Source organism: Balaenoptera acutorostrata, unplaced genomic scaffold (assembly GCF_949987535.1).
Source record: "Balaenoptera acutorostrata unplaced genomic scaffold, mBalAcu1.1 scaffold_814, whole genome shotgun sequence".
Taxonomy (NCBI): Eukaryota; Metazoa; Chordata; class Mammalia; order Artiodactyla; family Balaenopteridae; genus Balaenoptera; species Balaenoptera acutorostrata.
Window position 1 is genome coordinate 97,299 of NW_026646129.1, and position 19,880 is coordinate 117,178.

Consider the following 19,880-nt stretch of genomic DNA (forward strand, 5'->3'; position numbering starts at 1 on the left):
GGGTGCCCAGGCAGGTGACTGAAGACTTTATCTCCGAAGGACCCAGCATTAGAGAGCTGAACAGCCCCAGACCCCGCAGGCCGGGAGAGCTTCTGGGCATCCTTCCGTGGGGTCCCATCACCTCCCTGCTGGAGGCAGACTGGGTACCAGGACTCTGCGGTGAAGCCGACTGGGGAGCAGCTTCCTCCAGCCTCTCCAAGCACAGACGTCAGCGGCGAGGCTCAGACTTGGTGGCTGTGCTCTGTCTCTGCACAGGCTTGTGTACGCGCAGCGGGGGACCCACGCAGGGGACCGGGGTGGGGAAGCACACAGGAGGCAAGTGCAGAGTGGCGGCAAGTGGCGGTGGTGATGCTGGGGCAGTGCGAGCGGACAGTGGCTCTCCTGGAGGCTCCACCCCTCGGCGGGCTGGCGTGGGACCTGGGAACGGACAGTCCACGTGGAGGGGCAGCTACTCAGGGCTGCCCTGCGGGGGGCGGGGGGGGGGCGGTGCTGTCAGGCGGGGGCTGCCTTCAGGGTGGAGTTGTAGCAGAGAAGTGGGGTCACCCCTCTTGGAAGCTTTGAGAATGCGTATGAGGAGGGAGCTGCGAACGGAATCCGGAAAAGGTAAGGAGTGCCAGCTTGGTGGAGTTGGGTGCTGGCAGGACTCGCCTTGGAGTCGTGGGAGCGTTCCCAGGAACATCCAGGGGATCGGCACCGGGGCCCCAGTGGTCCCACAGGCCTCCTGAGGCTGGCTGTGCTGTGCTGAAGCCCATATCAAGGGCCCTGGGGATGGCAGCAGAGGCCAGCATGGTTGAGGGTCCCCCGCACCCACCTCATCTCTGCAGGGACCACAGAACTGCACGCACCGGGGGTGTTCTTCACCTGCTCACAAAAGAGCCGGGTCATTGCATGCAGCAGGAAAGGCTTGACGGGGGGTGACGGGAGGAAGGGCAGGAGCAGAGATTTTCCATCTTGATGGTTTTGTTCAAGGCCAGCCCAGAAGCAGCTGCCGTTGGCTTCATTTATCCAAAGGGCACGGCGAGTGACCCTCTACAACCCAGGGATCCTGAAATATTTAGAAGCTCTAATGTTTGGGTGGGAAGAGAACCTCTTTTGGATGAGAAGCTCAATTATTGAGGAAGGGAGAGCTCCCGTTGTCTGGGGCGTAGGCGGGGGGCACCTTCCTGCTGCGTTGGCGGGGTGCCGGGCGCGGGGCACCCTGCCTGGGACACTTGCCCTGCTCTGTGGGTGAGGCCTCTCCCACAGTGCTGGGCTCTGGGGGACTTTTCTCGTGGCCAAACTCTTCGGGAAAGTGACACAACGGCCTATTTCTTCCAACAGCACCTCTGACTCAGCCTAGGGTATGGTTCGAGGTTGCATCTCTTGTAAACCCCCCTTCAGCTGCTGTCAAGGGCTGGCACCGGAGTTCTTGAATTTAGGCTGATGTGGGTCCTGCTAGAGCCTGCCGCCATCTGCACATGTCAACAAATGTGTATGCAGGTGTGGACCAGCTGGATCTCTCTCCTTCTCTGGGAAGCGTGGTTTTTAGCAGCGTCAGGCTGGGAAGACAGACATTTCATGAACCCTGAAGTCCTGTGCAGGCAGTTGTCACACAGTGTTCCACCAGCAGCCCACAGCCGGCACAGAACACTGCAAAGCTCCATCTAGCACAAGTGACCACGGGGAACGGGTTGAGACTCCTGCTGCATTGTACACGTCTCCTAAGGGAAGAACATCAAGAAAGATGAGCTCGCCGCGGAATTGGCGAACTGTGTGGAAGGGGCGGGATCTGTAGAGCTCAGCAGCGGCGAGCTCCTGTCATGGCTTGGCCAGTTCGGGTCTCCCCCTGTCACTTATGAGGGTGCGGCGATGTTTTCCCAGATGTGGTCCCCGTGTACAAAACAAAGAATCGCTTTGCACAAAGCCAGAAGGGATACATTGAAAGAATTATCAGAAGAGAATAATACATAGGAAATGTTTGTGCTCGCATGCAAGGAAACTTTGTGGGGTATCTGTGGCTGCCAAAGTGACATCTGGCAGGATTAACTGGATCACCAGAGCCAAACAATGAGGACTGGGAAGGCAGCAATAACTGTGAGGCCTGGGCCCATGTGGGGGCAAGATTTTGAGAATGACCACTTAGGTGACAAAGTGGGATTCCCACGAACCGCAGCTCTGGTTAGTTTCTGGTCTGGAGCCAGATCCTCTCTCTGATGCAGACGTGGGAGGACGGAGCGGCAAGAGCTGCCCAGCTGCTCATCTGGGAACTCATCCTCCAAGGGACTCTGTCCTTCGTTCTCCTCCCGTACCTGGAGGCGGCAGTCAGCGGGCAGCACCTCTCACAGCACCCCCACGTACACCTGCTCAGACCACCTGCTCAGAGCTACTCTTTTGCCCAGCCCAGCATACCTGTTCCACCTGTCTGAAGACCCGCCGCACGTTTCCTCGAAGCACACCCCAGAGCTCTTCGTCACTCCAGCCACGCCTCAGCAACTCCTCTATCAGTACCGGGTATATGGACACGTCCTCCAGCCCCTGTGGGAACCTGTGTGGCCGCCAGCCAGCCAGCTATTGGGCCTCAGACCTGTTCCCTGGTCCTGAGTCAGAACCAAAGCCCTATGTGTCCAGGGTCCACTGAACCCCAGCCCTGGTCAGATATGGAAAATGGAGACTTGCAGAGAGTAAATGATTCACTCCTGCTCTTCATCCTTCAAAGGAAGGCCCCAAAAGCGCCTCGACTATTCGTCAAAACTCATTGAATTGTACTGTTAAGAGCTATGCCTTTCACTGAATGCAATTTTTGCCTCCATTTATAAAGAGAAGAAAAGCTTTTTAAGAACTGGGTTGACCCCCCTGCATGCACAGACCCAGCTGCAGGCAGAGACGATGGTCAGCCCAGCCCAGACCTTGCGAAGAGTCTGCTCAGAGGCCGTGGGTCTGCTGGCACTGGGTGGGCGCAGGTGCTGGGCAGATGAGCTCTGTGTGGTGTTTTAGACAAATATGATGACCTAGAGTAGGGCCAAACAGACAGGAGAGCCCAGGAAGCAGACCCTGGGAGAGGGGAGATACCAGTTGGGCCAGCACACCTGAGGCTATGGTCAAGGCCATGAGGACCACAGTGTGGTGGGCACGGTGGCTGTGAAAGCCCCACTGCTGCCCAGCCAGCCCGAGACAAGCCATGGGGAAGCACTCACCGGCCAGCCCCGTCATAATCTCCGCCAATCCCGATGAACTTGCATCCAGTGACTGCCCTGATGTGGTCGAAGTGATCTGAAGAATGGGAAGTCAGCAGTGTGGGGCTTCCAGGGCAGGGGTGGGGGTGATGACTGGCCTCTGTTGATTCCCCTTTTTGCAGCCTGTAGGCCAACCAGTCCAGTTCCTTCGTGGCCTGGCACCGAGAGTACCAACTCGAGGGCCCTGAGGTTTGATCTGAAGTGATCCCAGCTGGCTCTAGACTGGACTTCAGATTTGGAGTGGACCCCAGAGCCCCCTGTTTGGGCCATTTCCCACCCACGATTCACCCTGCCTCCCAGTCTCCTTGAGAACCTGTGGGGGGCTCCTTTCCCCGGGTGTGGAGGATGAGAGAGGAACAAGAGTACAACTGATGAAGACCCCAGAGACCTAAGGAGCTGTCCAGTCCCTTGGCCAGAGGTAGGGGCAGTGCGCTTTAGGAGCCCCTGCAGAGGCACAGATGGGCAGCGCCCGGGCTCTGTGTCTGACAGCCTCCCTGCTACCCATCAGTACCGCAGTTTTGATTCCGTGGCTCCAGTTCCACATGGCACCAAGGTGCTGTGTACCGTCCGTTATTGGGTGTTTGGGAGCTGTACCTATTGCCAACAGGTGGGTCAAACCACTGGGGCTCTTCTGAAGTCCTCCCCAAGTTTGGAGCCAGCTTCAGCTCCAAATCAGAGTTTTCAGAGAGCCCAGGGTGAGGCTCACCTGCCACAGTAGGCACGTTGGCTAACGGGTTGCACTGCAGCACCCGCACGGACAAGGGCACCATCGCGATGCCACCGTTCTTCTTCTGCAGGGGCGGACCGGTGGACAGTCAGCTTGGCCCCCAGCACAGCCAGCTGCCTGTTCCCTCTCTCGGCCTCTGTGAGGAAGGTGTTGAGGTCAGAGTCGTCTCCTCTCTGGGTTTGTGTGAATGGAGGAGCCGCAGCCCTGGTCTGGGTGGTGTCTTGGCCCTGGGTTTCCGGGTTTGGTGGAGTATCTTAGCACCTAGACCCCCACCTAGGGCTCAAGAGTTCAGGGGCTGTGGACCGTGGGTTTTGGGGGCAGAAGATATTTAACCTGGGGTTTGAGGAAATTGAGGGAGAAGAGGCTCAGGTTCAAGGGCTCCCGGTTTGAACCTCTTGCTTTAGGTGTGAGGGCCAGGGCAGTCTCTCACCAGAAGCTGCAGGGTAGCATCAGGATCATTCCGAGTGTTCTTGCACACACCCCGGGCAGCTGAGTGGGAGAAGATGACAGGTGCCTGTGACACTTCTAGGGCTCGCCGTGCCACAGCATCGAGACATGGGACAAGTCCACCATCATGCCCAGGCGGTTCATTTCTGCCACCACCTTCTGCAGGGACAGGATGGGGAGAGGGCATCAGGGCTGCATTTACCTTGTGTGCATTTATCTGTAGGGAACAGGCGGGGCTGTACATTCATGTGGGGCAGGGTATGGAACCCGGGTCCTTACCTCGCCCAAGCCGGTCAGCCGACTGACATTGCTGTAGAAGGGGTGGATACCCTTTGCTGAGCTCTGTGCCCTGCAGGATGGCCAGGAGGCAGTCTGACTGGTGGCCATGACTTGGCTACAAGAGCCTAGAAAGAGGTTCTGTCGAACCGTCTACACCTGCAACTCCCTGGTGCAAGAGGAGGGACCCAAACTGGGCTGTGCCTGGCAGTAGGAGGGCCCTTCTGGGGATTCAGTCTTGTTCTGCGAACCTCCATTCCCCTCCCCACCCCAGGTTCAGGGCCGGATCCCAGGGGTAAACTTGCTTTGGGCCCCAGCGTGATCTTGGGCAGATCCCTGCCTCACTGGGCCCTTACCATCTGCACTGCGCTCACCAGGGCGTGTTGCAGGTGTGGGTGAGTGTCACGTAGCGCACACCCAGCGCATAGAAGGTCCGCAAGATGGAGAGGCTACTGTCCAGTGAGTGGCCGCCCTCCACACCAATGAGGCAAGCCAACTTCCGGGTATTGTTGAGAGCTGGGGGCAGGTAGGTCAGATGATCATTTTCAGAGGCAGGGGTAGCTTACTGAAGTCCCTAGCACCTACCACCACCAGTCTGTTTACCTTTTTTTTTTTTTTGGTCGTGCCGCGCAGCACGGCATGAGGGCTCTTAGTTCCCCCACCGGGGATCAAACCCGAGCCCCCTGCAGTGGAAGCGTAGAGTCTTAACGTCTGGACTACCAGGCAAGTCCCCCGTCTACCTTTAAGTGAGGTCACAAGCTCCAGCTCAGAATAGGAGGCACACATGAGGCGGATGAGGTCAATTTGCTCCAGGGTGAGGCGCACAGCATCCCGTTCGTGGGTCTGGCATGGGACGTAGGCTGACCAGAACTGAGGGAAGGCCAGGGCTTGGTTTGGGCTTTGGAACTCCTTGGGCTTCTCATAGCCTCCTCAGCTGGCACAGCACTCACTGTGCCCAGAAGTCACATGGAATGCGTTGCTTTTTCTGTGGTACTCGGATGCCCGTCAGGTTGGCTCACTGTGACCCCTGTAGCCCCCAGCATCCATGGCATGGCACTTTCTAAGCCACTATGGTAACTTAGTTCCAGTGTGACTCACCTGTGGTCTCTGAGGCCCCCAAACTGCCCCACATTCCCCAGCAGCCATGGTGGCACCTTGTGTGTCCCTTTGGTACCTGGGCACCCACGAGACCGTCTTTCAGCCTGTCCAAGCTGGTCTGGCCATGGCTGAAATTGCACAGATTAACATCCTGGAGCCCATTGTAAAACTGCCTCAGGACCAGGGGCATGTCGTTGTGGCTGGAGGGAGGTCAAGGCAAATGGGTGGGCTCCTTAGGTCTTGGGATCAGGCAGGACACATTGCCTGGCCTGGGCCAGCCGGGGGGGGGGGGTCCCCCACCTCACACTGTCACACAGACTATACTAGGAGCAGCTGAGGCCTGGGCTGAGGGGTTCCCACCAGGGAGGGGATGACAGAGAAGGGGAAGGGCATCCATAGATGATGGAGAGGATATCCAGGGGTGGTGTGAGGGAGCCTCCCCACTAGCTCTGCATGCTCCGGACCTCCTCCCCTGCCCAGGGCCAGGCTAGGCCCCCACCGGCCCCCGCCAACCCGCACACACTGCAGCCCCCCGTCCACAAGCGGGAAGTCTCGCCTCAGGGCCGGCGTGCGCTCCCGCGGACTCGGGGTGCTGGAGGTGCCCGGCGTGGTCCGGCCGCGGGTTCCCGGCCGCAGCAGCAGACACAGCAGAGGCCGCTGGCTGAGTGCGCGGGGACCTTCGAGGCCCCCGGGCCGCAAGCTGCGCAGGGCCAGGCAGGTGGGCAGAGGCGGGTGTGAGAGGGGCGGGCGATGGGGTTGTGCCCGTCCACACAGGCCAGCCAGCGGCGCGGCCTCGCGAGGGGGGCGGGGTGAGGGAGGGGATACAGAGTCACAGGGCCCTGCGAGCCGTGTGCGGAGAGCCGCGATCCGCGAAGCCCGGCAGCCCCGGGGCGGCACTGCCCTCCCGCCCCCTGCTCCGAGGCAGCTCCCGCGGGCTAAGCTGGCCTCTGCTGAGAGCCCACTCGCCTCCCGTCGCGGGTTCCCTCCGCCCCTGCGCCTCTTCCCACTCCCACTGCTCCGAGGGGGCGCCCTAGGCTGCTCTCCCCCGCCTCTAACCTTCCTGGCCAAGCTGGGCCGCTTCTCTCAGAGGGCCACCTTCAGCCCGAGGCCTCCCGGGAGCACACCGCGTCCCCATCTGCTTGCAGCCGGCCCCGCCCACTCCGAGGGCTGCGTGCCAGTGTCTCTGCGGCCACAGGTGCTCTGGGCTCCCGGTTTCCCGGTATGGGGCCATGTGGGCTGGTGTGGGGGAAGAGAGAGTTTCTGGAAATGGGGGAACCTTGTGAGCTCTGGATTCAGGAAGGGGCCCTCTGCCCCCGACCTTCTCTCTCCACCTACTTGACTCCCCAACCTGCCTGACCAGTCTCTGGGGACTTCAACCAGCACCCGGGAACTCTCAGGAACCCCCCCCCCCCCCCGACTTCTGTCAGCCAGCCTCAGGAAAGAGTGCCCTCAGGAGCTGCTACACCTCCCCAGGGCCTGAAGAGAGGGACTTTTGGGATGTGAACTGAACCCCTTCTGGGGAGAGTCAACGACCCTTTTCCTCAACAGAGCAGGAACCCAGTCAGTAGGCTATTTGAGTGGAAGGAAATGAAGTCATTTCCATGGCAGCAGAGCCCCCATCGCAGCAACCTTCCTCCCAGGGCTGCTGGCCGACCTTCTGGCCAGGATCCCTCCTACCTCAGCATGGAAGGCCTGGCCTCGTGAAGAAGTATAGGTTCTGAGGAAAGACCTGGCACCTGGGCTCTGCTGCTACACTTGCCTTATCTCGTGGCCCTTGTGGCTCTAGCTTTCCCAGAAACCTCAAGGGCTAAGTGCCTGTGCTTGCTCAGAGGCCGCACGCCACTCCCCATTTCCAGCCTCAGGCCCTCCCCCTAGCTGCCTCCTCTGGGGACCCCCTCCCTCCAACACACACACACACACACACACCGATAGAGGGGATGTGCCTTCTCACAGAAGCTCAACCACTGAGATGCTTTAGGGACTGTGCCCAAACTCCTTCATCCCCAGCCTCTCCAGTTTTTGCTCTGATCCCTGGCACCCCCTGGAGCTGTTCCACCTTTGGCACCTTTCCTGGGTAGCAGGAGTGCCTAGCACAGGGGTAGTGACCTAAGTGTGAGCACTGGCGACCCTAGAAGTCTGTTACAGAAAAACATTGAGCAGTAAGGGACCCCCCTGGGGACAGAAAGGGCTGGGAATAAAGGAGCATGTGAACCTCGGGGCAGGGTGCGTGCTCCTTGACTCTCCATCCTGTTCTTGCTTCAGGGAGCAGGTCTTCCTGGGTCTCTCTATCCTGCCTCCTGAGACCCCAGGCAGGAGGCTCTTTGGGAAGCCACAGATTGCTGCTTTCAGTTTCAAAGAACCCAGCTCCCCCCTGGTTTGTGGTGGTGGCCGCTGACAATGGCTCAGAGCAGGAGCCCATGTGGTAGACTGCTAAGGCTTCTCTGCACCCTGTCTCTGCTCCTGCATTCTTCTCGGCTCGCAGAGTGCAGACTTTTCTGTCTTCAGCTGACAAAGGGGCCCGTGAGGATTGAGCAGAGGAACGTCCCGTTTTCTTCCAGGCCAGCTTCAGCCCTGGGATGTTCAGGGCAGACTGTCATTTCAAACCTCAGTTTCTGAGGCTCCTTGCTTTTGGCCATTTAGTGTGGCAGGAGGCTCCTGGCTGAGGAAGGCTCAAACGGAACGACGCAGGTTGTGATCTGTGGCAGTGGGCAGTGGGGGGACGGGGCGGGTCACTGCAGGAAGAGGCATTCGCTGCCTTAGGCAGTTAAACCATTGCCCTCTCTTCAGAGTGCCTCAGCCAGCAAGATGCTGTGGGGTCTACCTCCTGGCACCATGCTCCAGTCGCCGGATTTTGGGTCTGGGGTAACCCAGATCTTTGTGCGACTTTCCCGGAGAGTGCTTTCTCTTGGGAGCACGTCTGGGGACTGGCTTCTCTGCTTGCACCTTTGCTGGCGTGGCCAAAGGAACTGCTGCTGCAAAGAAAATCAGAACTGATCAGTCACTTCTGCTGTACACAGCCTCCTGCCAGAATTTCCCTCCCTCATGTCTCTCCCAGTTTCTGGCTGAAGACCTTTAATCGACTTGACATCCAAAACACAGCCTTGGCCCATCACCTCTGTGAGTCCCTAGAGAAGGGACACTGGCTGCAAAAGCAATTCCTAGAGCCTACGGCTGCAGCACATGAGGAAGTCTCTTCACCGTTTCCAGGGAAAACAGTAGAACCCGAAAGTCATTGCAACCGTGAGCCTCTCCATCTCTCCCTTCCACAACAGAGAAAACATTTCTTGCAGTCTGTCACTTCTGAGGCTTTAATGGAAATGTCTTTCAAGTTTTGGAAAAAAATAATCTAATATAAATTGGTGAAGAACCCCTCCCACCTTGGCAACCCCTCTTGGGCCTCATTTATACTGCCTGTTTCCACCACACTGAACTCTAGCCCTCTGATACTTTTATGTAGATTAGAACAAGGCCAAGTACTGAGGCAGAGTGATCAGGAGACTGAGAACCGCGTTCTGGGTACCAAGTCTAGGCTCACATCAACCCAGCCTCCTGGGACACCATCTCCTCAGCCCTCCAGTCTCATTAGCACTTCGACAGCCCTCTTGGTGCTTCCGGTCTTCCCATCAATATGGCACCACCCTCTCCCCTAGAAGTAAAAATCATTATAATCCTTCCTCTCTCCACCATGAAAGGATGAGATAAAGGCTCAGCAGCAGCCCCCGTGAAACACACGGTCACCACTGTGAAGAGGTGTTACTAAGACGATTTGGTCCGACTCAGAGAAGGAAAGAGACAACTCTGCCCTTAGGCTGATCAGGCCCACAGGAAGGAAGCACACTGGGGGCAGCCTTTGAGAGAGAGGCAATGCGAGAGAACCTTCTTTAGGAGGGGACTCCCTGTTGCCGACCTTGAGAAAGGAAGGATGGGACATTCGTTTACTGGGGCTGTTGCAGAGGGGATGTGCCCAGAGGTTGGGCCACCCTGCTTGAGAATCAAAGCACCTTGTAGTCCGAAGCTGCATGAATGCTCCAATCGCCGGATTTTGGGTCTGGGGCAACCCAGGTCTTCGTCTGACTCTTCCGGAACGCGCTTTCTCTTGGCAGCATGTCTAGGGACTGGCTTCTCTGCTTGCACCTTTGCTGGCGTGGCCAAAGGAACTGCTGCTGCAAAGAAAATCAGAACTCATCAGTCACTTCTGCTGTACAGTCTCCTGCCAGAATTTCCCTCTCTCATGTCTCTCCCAGTTTCTGGCTGAAGACCTTTAATCGACTTGACATCCAAAACAGCCTTGGCCCATCACCTCTCTGAGTCCCTAGAGAAGGGACACTGGCTGCAAAAGCAATTCCTAGAGCCTACGGCTGCAGCACATGAGGAAGTCTCTTCACCGTTTCCAGGGTAAACAGTAGACCCCGAAAGTCATTGCAACCGTGAGCCTCTCCATCTCTCCCTTCCACAACAGAGAAAACATTTCTTGCAGTCTGTCACTTCTGAGGCTTTAATGGAAATGTCTTTCAAGTTTTGGAAAAAAATAATCTAATATAAATTGGTGAAGAACCCCTCCCACCTTGGCAACCCCTCTTGGGCCCCATTTATACTGCCTGTTTCCACCACACTGAACTCTAGCCCTCTGATACTTTTATGTAGATTAGAACAAGGCCAAATACTGAGGCAGAGTGATCAGGAGACTGAGAACTGCGTTCTGGGTACCAAGTCTAGGCTCACATCAACCCAGCCTCCTGGGACATCAGCTCCTCAGCCCTCCAGTCTCATTAGCACTTCGACAGCCCTCTTGGTGCTTCCGGTCTTCCCATCAATATGGCACCACCCTCTCCCCTAGAAGTAAAAATCATTATAATCCTCCCTCTCCACCATGAAAGGATGAGATAAAGGCTCAGCAGCAGCCCCCGTGAAACACACGGTCACCACTGTGAAGAGGTGTTACTAAGACGATTTGGTCCGACTCAGAGAAGGGAAGAGACAACTCTGCCCTTAGGCTGATCAGGCCCACAGGTGGGACCCACACTGGGGGCAGCCTTTGAGAGAGTGGCAATGCGAGAGAACCTTCTTTAGGAGGGGACTCCCTGTTGTCGACCTTGAGAAAGTAAGGATGGGACATTTCGTTTACTGGGGCTGTTGCAGAGGGGATGTGCCCAGAGGTTGGGCCACCCTGCTTGAGAATCAAAGCACCTTGTAGTCCGAAGCTCCATGAATGCTCCAATCGCCGGGTTTTGGGTCTGGGGCAACCCAGGTCTTCGTCTGACTCTTCCGGAGCGCGCTTTCTCTTGGGAGCATGTCTGGGGACTGGCTTCTCTGCTTCCACCTTTGCTGGCGTGGCCAAAGGAACATCCCCGTAGGCCCGGTAGCCACCAGCCAGGCAGTATGTCTCCCCATGCCAGCCCAACTGCGTTTCTCCACACCCTCGGTAGAGGACATGGTAGTGGCCAGGGGTAGGGGGAGAAACGGGAGCCATTGCTGCTGCAAAGAAAATCAGAACTGATCAGTCATTTCCGCTGTACACAGCCTCCTGCCAGAATTTCCCTCTCTCATGTCTCTCCCAGTTTCTGGCTGAAGACCTTTAATCGACTTGACATCCAAAACACAGCCTTGGCCCATCACCTCTATGAGTCCCTAGAGAAGGGACACTGGCTGCAAAAGCAGTTCCTAGAGCCTACGGCTGCAGCACATGAGGAAGTCTCTTCACCGTTTCCAGGGAAAACAGTAGAACCCGAAAGTCAGTGCAACCATGAGCCTCTCCATCTCTCCCTTCCACAACAGAGAAAACATTTCTTGCAGTCTGTCACTTCTGAGGCTTTAATGGAAATGTCTTTCAAGTTTTGGAAAAAAATAATCTAATATAAATTGGTGAAGAACCCCTCCCACCTTGGCAACCCCTCTTGGGCCCCATTTATACTGCCTGTTTCGACCACACTGAACTCTAGCCCTCTGATACTTTTATGTAGATTAGAACAAGGCCAAGTACTGAGGCAGAGTGACCAGGAGACTGAGAACCGCGTTCTGGGTACCAAGTCTAGGCTCACATCAACCCAGCCTCCTTGGACACCATCTCCTCAGCCCTCCAGTCTCATTAGCACTTCAACAGCCCTCTTGGTGCTTCCGGTCTTCCCATCAATATGGCACCACCCTCTCCCCTAGTACTCAGCAGCTCAGGATGGGATGTGTGTGAGGGCACCGATAGAGATGTCTCCACGACAGCACAGAGGTGCCTGGGTTTGAAGGTGTGTTTCAAGAGTGGCCCTCTTCCTCAAACTGCTCCATTTACCATTTGCCAACAAAAATGCACTTGTCTTTTGCTAAGAGGCCAATCAGGAAAGGGTCTGAATGGAAGCATCTGTAGCCCAAAGGGGAAGCTACATTTATAAAGATCAGGACCATCCTGCACACTTGTCCAGGGATGACCTTTCACTTGTCCTCAGCAGTGAGCACTGTGGGTCCCTGAAGGTGTCCCAGGTCACTGGTATTACTTACAGCTGGGAACGCGCTCAGGTATACGTAGTGGGCAAACCCCACAGGAACATGAGGCAGCCAGGTGAGGTTGTGTGGACACCATGCCTCCGGGCGGTCTCGGTGTACCTGCCGCACTGCCCACCCATGGAACAGAGCACAGGTCTGAGTTAATATAGACGATCCAGTCACACATTCTCACTCAGACAACCAAAGAGATTGGTATCTGGTGGAGAACTGTCAGGGAAGTTTCTCAGGGCAGCACGTTGGCAGTTACGCGGCCATGGAAACTGTTAGAAGGCCGGTGAGGTCATCACTACCCAGTGAGGTCATGATAAGGAACGTGTGACTTGGGGGTCAGGCTTCAGGAGGAGGGGCAGTTTTGTGGAGGAGATCAGGGGGGAGGCAGAGGTACTCTACCTGGCCCCTCACACCTGGGCCTCCCCACCCATGCCCTAGTCTAGCAGACACCCCACATGGGGCGTGCCGGTGGGCTGGCACAGCCCCAGGGGCCCCAGGAGGGCAAGAGAGACCCACTTTCTGAGATTGCCAGTGACACACCCATAGTCCGGATATTATCCGTAACGATTACTAAGGTGGTTTATCTCCCTCCACTTTTACTAAGAAAAGGAGTAAGTAATTGAAGACTCGAAGTCATTTTTACTGAGGTTCTTTGTTTTTTTTTTTTTTTTTTTCTTCAAAATACTAAATGTAAAGTCTGCAGGGCGTATATAGGTGTTCAACTTTTTTCCAGATTTTATGTTTTTGGTGTTTTGTAAAAAATTTTTATTTATTATTTATTTATTATGTTTATTTTTGGCTGTGTTGGGTCTTCGTTTTTGTGTGAGGGCTTTCTCCAGTTGCGGCGAGTGGGGGCCACTCTTCATCGCGGTGCGCGGGCCTGTCACTATCGCGGCCTCTCTTGTTGCGGAGCAGAGGCTCCAGACGCTCAGGCTCAGTAGTTGTGGCTCACGGGCCCAGTTGCTCCGCGGCATGTGGGATCTTCCCAGACCAGGGCTCGAACCCGTGTCCCCTGCATTGGCAGGCAGATTCTCAACCACTGCGCCACCAGGGAAGCCCCTTTACTGAGGTTCTTAATACCTTCCTCACAAGGGTGGACAAAACTCTCAGCTTTTTGTATTGAGTGCAGATGTCTCTATTCTTGCCCATTTCAGAGTCCTCCTCACTCAAAATCTAGGTTTTGTCGATCTTTAGTACCCTGTCTCTCATCTCATCTCAGATTATTCTGTGGTAAGATGGTGCAAACTATGTATTTACTAACTGGAGAGAATTCAAGTCCCCGGAGCTGTTGTAGCTCAAAATTCTGTTTTTTGTTTTTTTGTTTTTTGTTTTCAAAATTCTGTTTTAAGTGGAGTCATTTTCTGTGCTTTCCTTTCATGCTGTCTGCAAAATGCCTGTTTCTGTCCTCCTTGAGATCCAGGTTTACAGCGCTCTCCTTTTTCTCATTCTGGGGTCTCTATGTTTGTGGCATCTCTGAGGGCCCATGTTCTGTTGAGGCTGAATTTGATACCTGGGGCGGGGGGGGGGGGGGAAGCAACTTCCAGATGGGTCAGCCTAGAAAAGGATCCCCCATCGTGTAGAAATTTAAAAACAGGCAAAATACCTGTCCTATCAGACACTATGATTTGCCCCCTCTGTCTGACGCAGCCCAGAGCTTCGTCATTTAATTCACACCTATCTACTGTGAAGGCCCAGCCAACAAGATCATTTTGGAGCCCTGAGTGGGTGCCCAGAATGGATGGGAGGGCTGAGGTAACCAGAACTCTGCCTTTTTTATGGAGAGGTGTTAGGGCATCTTCTTTTCAAAGTGACACATTCCCAACCCATCCAACTCACGTAGAGGAGCAAAACCACTGTCACCAGCCAAAGGGAGAAAAACATGGGGCTGCAGAGGAAGAGGGATCTTGTGGGGACTCTTGTATTATTCATCCACGTGCAAGTATGAGCTCCAGATTTGATAAGACATGCAGTCTGATCAAAAGTCATGCAATTAATGATTTCTTTCAAAAATCAAAGAACTCTTTGATTCTTCATTTTAATGTAACTTTCACCTCTTTTCTTTCCATGTCATAAAAGAGGCCTTGACTAAGCTAAACATGCTCTCTCTCCGTGCCTGCAATGTATCAGAAAGCATCCTCAGTTACTTTCACAGGCAGTGGAGAACTCCTTAATTTTTCTCTGACGACAAGAGCTCCCTTTGAGCCTGGGCCAGAGGTGAGCAAGATTCTGATTCTGGAAAGATGTAGAAAAATGAAGTTCCTTTTGCCAGAGGTTCTGGGTGAGCATTGTTGATGTATGACTGTTAGCAGTCTTACCCTCCTCCCACCTATTCTTCCTTTTCTGCATGGTGGACTGTCCTTTAGTTTTGGGGGCACAGTATTGGGGAAAAAAGGAAGGGGAGGCTAGAGGTAAGTAGGCTAGTGGCGGGGATTTTGTGCACGAATATTTGAAGAAGGAAGTGTGGGAGCAAGTGCTGTAGTAAGACGGGAAAGGGAGAATTTAAAAAAAAAAACCTGTGATCCATAAATCCCCTTCAAAGACTCTAAGCAAAGTACTTAAATTATTTTACAATTACTTTTTGGTTACTACTCTGCAGTATAAAACACAATAAGTTCACTTTTTATCGTGTCCCTGTGTCATTAGCATCATTTTAAAGACGTGTCTTAACGGCTGTATCGTGTACCATCCTTTATTTAACCAGCTCCCTTTTTTGGACAGTTAATTCAGTTATTTTGTTGTTTATATATATATATATATATATATATATATATATATATATATTTATATATATATATTTATATATATATATTTATATATATATATTTATATATATATATTTATATATATATATATATATGATGGATATTTTTGTTTGTAATTCTGATTATGTCATTTTGTCAGTCAGGATAACTGATGGTAGCTGTACTAACAAACAACCTAAAATCTCAGTGGCTTAGCAGGTGTTGACTGAAAAAAATGCACAACTAAAAGTTGAGAATCATCTTTTTTTTGGTGGACTTGCTGAGGACTTAAGCCCGGGAGGCAGTGTCAGATCGCTCTGAGAGATTGCACTGAAGAGGGAAGGGAGGAACCAGGACATATAGGAGTTTTGCAAAAACAAAACAAAACAAAACGTTAAACCCCAAAACAACCAGGTAGTCGGAACATCAAAAGATTACTGTTAATGAAAGAAAAACCAGACATCTCAAGTCAATGAATTTAGCATTTTTCTGTGTATGGGAAGAGGCAGGAGTCTGGGCTCATTGGAATCCTTCCTTTGATGTGCATTTGAACTCTCTAGAGCCAGCATCCTGCTTTTCTCCATCCTGAATCCCCTCCGGGTGCACCATCGGGGATGGCTGCCATGGCTGATGATGGCTTGATGGCTGCAACACTCTGTTGACTGATAGGGCAGGCGACATTCTTCATCCATACAGGTTCAAGTTTTCTTTCTTGCTCGATTTACTGGCTAGGGTTGGAGTGGGAGACTCTGTTCTTTGCAGATGTGAGGGACTCCGGGTCCTTCAACGTTGTGGCGTCACCTTCCTCAGGTCCTCCGAGCCCCGGCGCTGGAAGAAGGGAGCTTGGAGAAGGCACGCACGCTCTTGGCCTCTTCTGCCCAGAGAGGACAGAGCCACTTCTGCGCATGGTCCACTGGTCAGGGCTCGTTCCAGGGCCCCACCCAGAGGCAAGGGGGCTGTCGAAGGGAATCTGGATGCAGCAAAGAGAAAGGGCCAATGGGTATTGATTAACAACTAGCCAAGGTCCTACCTACCTACCAATTCACTGTCAGATCTTTAGAATACAAAGGGTTACATTCCTGCAATCCTCCTCTAATTCGAGACAATTCTCCATTCATATTCTCTTTTGCTTAGAGCAACCTTGAGCTGGGTCTTCCCAGGCTCTTCTTTCTACCCCTACAGGCTGTGGTCTCCTCGGAAGCTTTGGTGGGATGCAGGCAGCATCTGGGAGAAGGCGCCTCGGAACTCACGTGCCCGCGTTGCCCAGGACCCCAATTCCTTCCACCTCTCGGATGCTGCTTTCTTTTCCCAGGGACAGAGCCAAGCTGTAATTGACTCCTTGGGTATTTCAAAGTCCCTGATCCCAAGACTGAAGGATGACTGCCTGCTGTTGTGAAAGGTTACCAAATTATCAGGACCTCTGATTGGGAGGGACAGTGGGAAGAGGGGAGGTGGTGTCAGGGGAAAGGCACTGACATTTCAAACTCAGCTGGCGACTCCAGCCCCTGGTAATGGCTTTAGTAACTTCCCAGCTGATCCCTGTGATTGAGCATCAGGACCATTGAATGCTAATTGAGTTGAAAAGCTTCCCCCTCATGTGCTAAAACTCTCAGGCAGTAAAAGGCTTCTGACCATGTCTGGAGTTGCGTGCTGGGGACAATGTGGTGGGTTGCCTCTGTCTACACTTAACTGCTGTTCGTCTTCCCGGCTTGACGGGGTAGGGTTGCTGTACATACACAGACTTTAAAATTATTTTTAAATTATTTTTTTAAACTGAAGAATGGTTGATTTACATTGTTGGTGGTTTCAGGTGTACAGCAAAGTGATTCAGTTATGCATACACACATACATACGTATACATACATACGTATATATATATTCTTTTCCAGATTCTTTTTCATTATCGTTTATTGCAAGATATTGAGTAATATTGAGCACAGTAATACTGTGCTCTACAGTAGGACCCTGTTGTTCATCTATTTTACATATATCATATATCTGTGTGTCTCTGTTAATCCCACACTCCTAATTTATCCCTCCCCTCACCCTTTCCCCTTCGGTAACCGAAATTTTGTTTTCTGTGTCTGTGGGTCTATTTCTCAAACAGACTTTTTTTTTTTTTTTTTAAAGCAGATTGCACCTTGCTGTGGCTGGATCAATACTCTGGAGTAAGCTGTTTGCCCTCAAAAACTGCTGGGGCCGCAGCCATGGAGCTGCAGGATCCCAACGGGGTCCTGACGTCCATCTGCTCTGTTTTTTTCAGGTGCGCTGAATCGACAGTCCTGAGTTTTGAAGTTTTCCTGGAGGGGACGTGAGGGGATTTCTCCAGGATCGATGGAACTCCTTTTGTGGTGCTTCAGTGCTTCCACCATGAAGCGCTCATTTCCCTATGCACGTCCCCCCGCCCCACCCCACTGTTTCCTTCACTCTCTCTCCTCCCACCCCCAATTCCCAGAAGAAGATCTAGGAATCAGGTCCAAACATAAGATCTTTGGAGAATCCTTGCGTGTGTTTTTTTAAATTTTTATTGGAGTATAGTTGATTTACAATGTTGTGTTAGTTCCGGGTGTACAGCAAAGTGAATCAGTTATACATAGACATATAATCCACTCTTTTTTAGACTCTTTTCCCATACAGGTCATTACAGAGTACTGAGTAGAGTTCCCTGTGCTATACAGTAGGTCCTGATTAGTAATCTAGTTTATAGGTAGTGTTGTGTATATGTCAATCCCAATCTCCCAATCTGTCCCTCTCCCCTCCCCACTTTCCCCCCCTGGTAACCATAAGTTTGTTTTCTACACTTGTGACTCTATTTCGAATCCTTGTGTTTTACTCTCGTCCTGAAACTAGGTAAAGCCTAGTCATCAATCAACAGGTGAGGAAGTAGAGCCAGGCATTGGTTGAGTGTTGATGTTTCTGGTACAAGCTGACTCTCCGCTCATCATCCCACACCTTCATCAGCCATCATCATGCTGTCTGTCACCTCCTCTTCTCTGAAGAAGGCCCGGGCCATCTTTTGAAAATACAAAGTCCAGCATTGAGACCCTCCCAACTGAGAGAGCAGGAAGGGCCAGGGCTGCTGAGGTGCTCCCTGAACCCCACTCAGGGGATCTGTGTTGTTCCCACCTGGGTGTATTGTGTGGACCCCTAAAATTCCTCCAAACCTCTGCCTCTGCGCTTCCAGATTGCCCCTGAAAGAAATGAACAATAATCATAATACCCACCACGTACTGACCGCTGGTCTCTTGAGGGCTGCCTTGCCATTGGACAACATTTGTTGAGCTCCTACTGTTTGCCAGACAGCGGGTACATGCTTTATGTGTGTTTAGCCCTTCTGACAACACTGTGATTTAGGACCTGTTAATATGTCTATTTTGCTGAAATGGAAACTGAGGTTCAGAGTGGTTAAATAACAAGGAAAAGTCCATGTTTTTACCCCCTACACTAATATATATGTATATTTGTGTATATATATTCTATGCATGTATATTTAACATATATATGATGTTGACTGAAAAAAATGCACAACCTCAAAGTTGAGAAATATGTTTTATTGGGTGGGCAAAACTGAGGACTTAAGCCTGGGACACAGCCTCTCAGCTCTCTCTGAGGGACTGATCCAAAAAGGAGAGGAAGGAACCATCAACTATAGGAGTTTTTGCAACAAAGACCAGGTCATCGGAACATCGAAAGATTCCTGTTAATTAAAGAAAACCAGACATCTCGAGTTAATGAATTTTCAGTGTTTTTCTGTGTCTGGGAAGATGCAAAAGTCTGGGCTCACTGAAATCCTTCCTTTGATATGCACCTCAGCTATGTGGGCCAGTATCCTGTGCTTTCTCATCCTGAGTTCCCTCGGGGTGCACCATCAGGGGAGGCTGTGGCAGTTGACTGCTAGATGGTGGGCATCCTGTTTCCATCCTGAGTTTCCTCAGGGTTCACTCTTGGGGCGGCTATAATGTGATGGCTTGATGGCTGCAACATCCTTTGTTTACTGATACGGCAGGCAACATTTTTTCATTGACAATTATATATATACAATAGACACTTCGTGTTACATATATTATCTATTTTACGTGCTACGTGTTTTTTAGACTCTTTGCAAAAAAACCTTGCAAGGTAGGTGTTATTCTTTACATTTTGTGAAAAAGAAATTAAAGCCTCTAACAGGCTGAGAAATTTGTCATGTCACTACATCACGATTAACAAGTCAGTGAACAAGATTTTGAATCCAAGTAATCCTTTTGTGAAAACAACCCCCCCCCCCAAAAAAGAAACTATGTTCTTTCCATGCTCCAAAATATATTTTGGTCAAGTGACTTAAGAAACTCTCCCTTAAGCTTGTCTAAAGCAGAAAATAAGACAACAGTGCTTTACTGGAAATTATCAAAAGGCAGGATCAAGCAGGAATAATGAAAGGGAGCCTGAGGTTTCGGGTGATGAACCCACTGGCTAAATAGGCCCCTGGAAACAGACCCACTTTTTTTTTTTTTTAATTAATTTGTATATTTGTTTATTGACTGTTTTCCTCCAATAGAATGTAATCTTTTTTTTTTAACATCTTTATTGGAGTATAATTGCTTTACAATGGTGTTAGTTTCTGCTTTATAACAAAGTGAATCAGCTATACATATACATATATCCCCATATCTCCTCCCTCTTGCTAGCTCATGATTTAGGACCCACGCACAGGAGAATTCAGGCTGCATTAATATAAAAATATGACTTGCAGCCCTGGAGATGTGGCTTCAGAGGAAATGATGACTTAATGCTTGTGATCTGTAAGAATGTTGGTGTCTTGGGTCAAATAACCTATGCATTTTCTCAAGGGAGGTAGGTTTGGGGAAAAAAGGCAATAATTAAGCTGAACATACCAACAAGGAAAAAATAATTTAA

The 19,880-nt window shown here is 52.0% G+C and overlaps 2 protein-coding genes across 2 annotated transcripts in view; one reads left to right on the forward strand and one right to left on the reverse strand.

The window, feature by feature from the left end:
- Nucleotides 1-18,716, forward strand: part of LOC130706843 (homeobox protein cut-like 1) — a 55,427-nt gene extending 36,711 nt beyond the window's left edge. Inside the window, exon 4 of the mRNA XM_057539508.1 lies at nt 17,835-18,716. The gene's annotated coding sequence lies outside the window, so the exon portion shown is untranslated. The remainder of the gene's footprint in view (nt 1-17,834) is intronic.
- On the reverse strand, nt 1,106-17,997 carry LOC130706844 (dipeptidase 2-like). Its single transcript, XM_057539509.1, is given in 13 exon segments — nt 1,106-1,281; nt 2,201-2,288; nt 2,389-2,524; nt 2,927-3,249; nt 4,370-4,491; nt 4,494-4,545; nt 4,666-4,735; nt 5,037-5,223; nt 5,403-5,505; nt 5,837-5,960; nt 6,260-6,460; nt 6,885-6,996; nt 17,937-17,997. Coding segments are annotated over 13 exon segments (1,755 nt in total).
- Nucleotides 18,717-19,880: the final 1,164 nt, after the last annotated feature.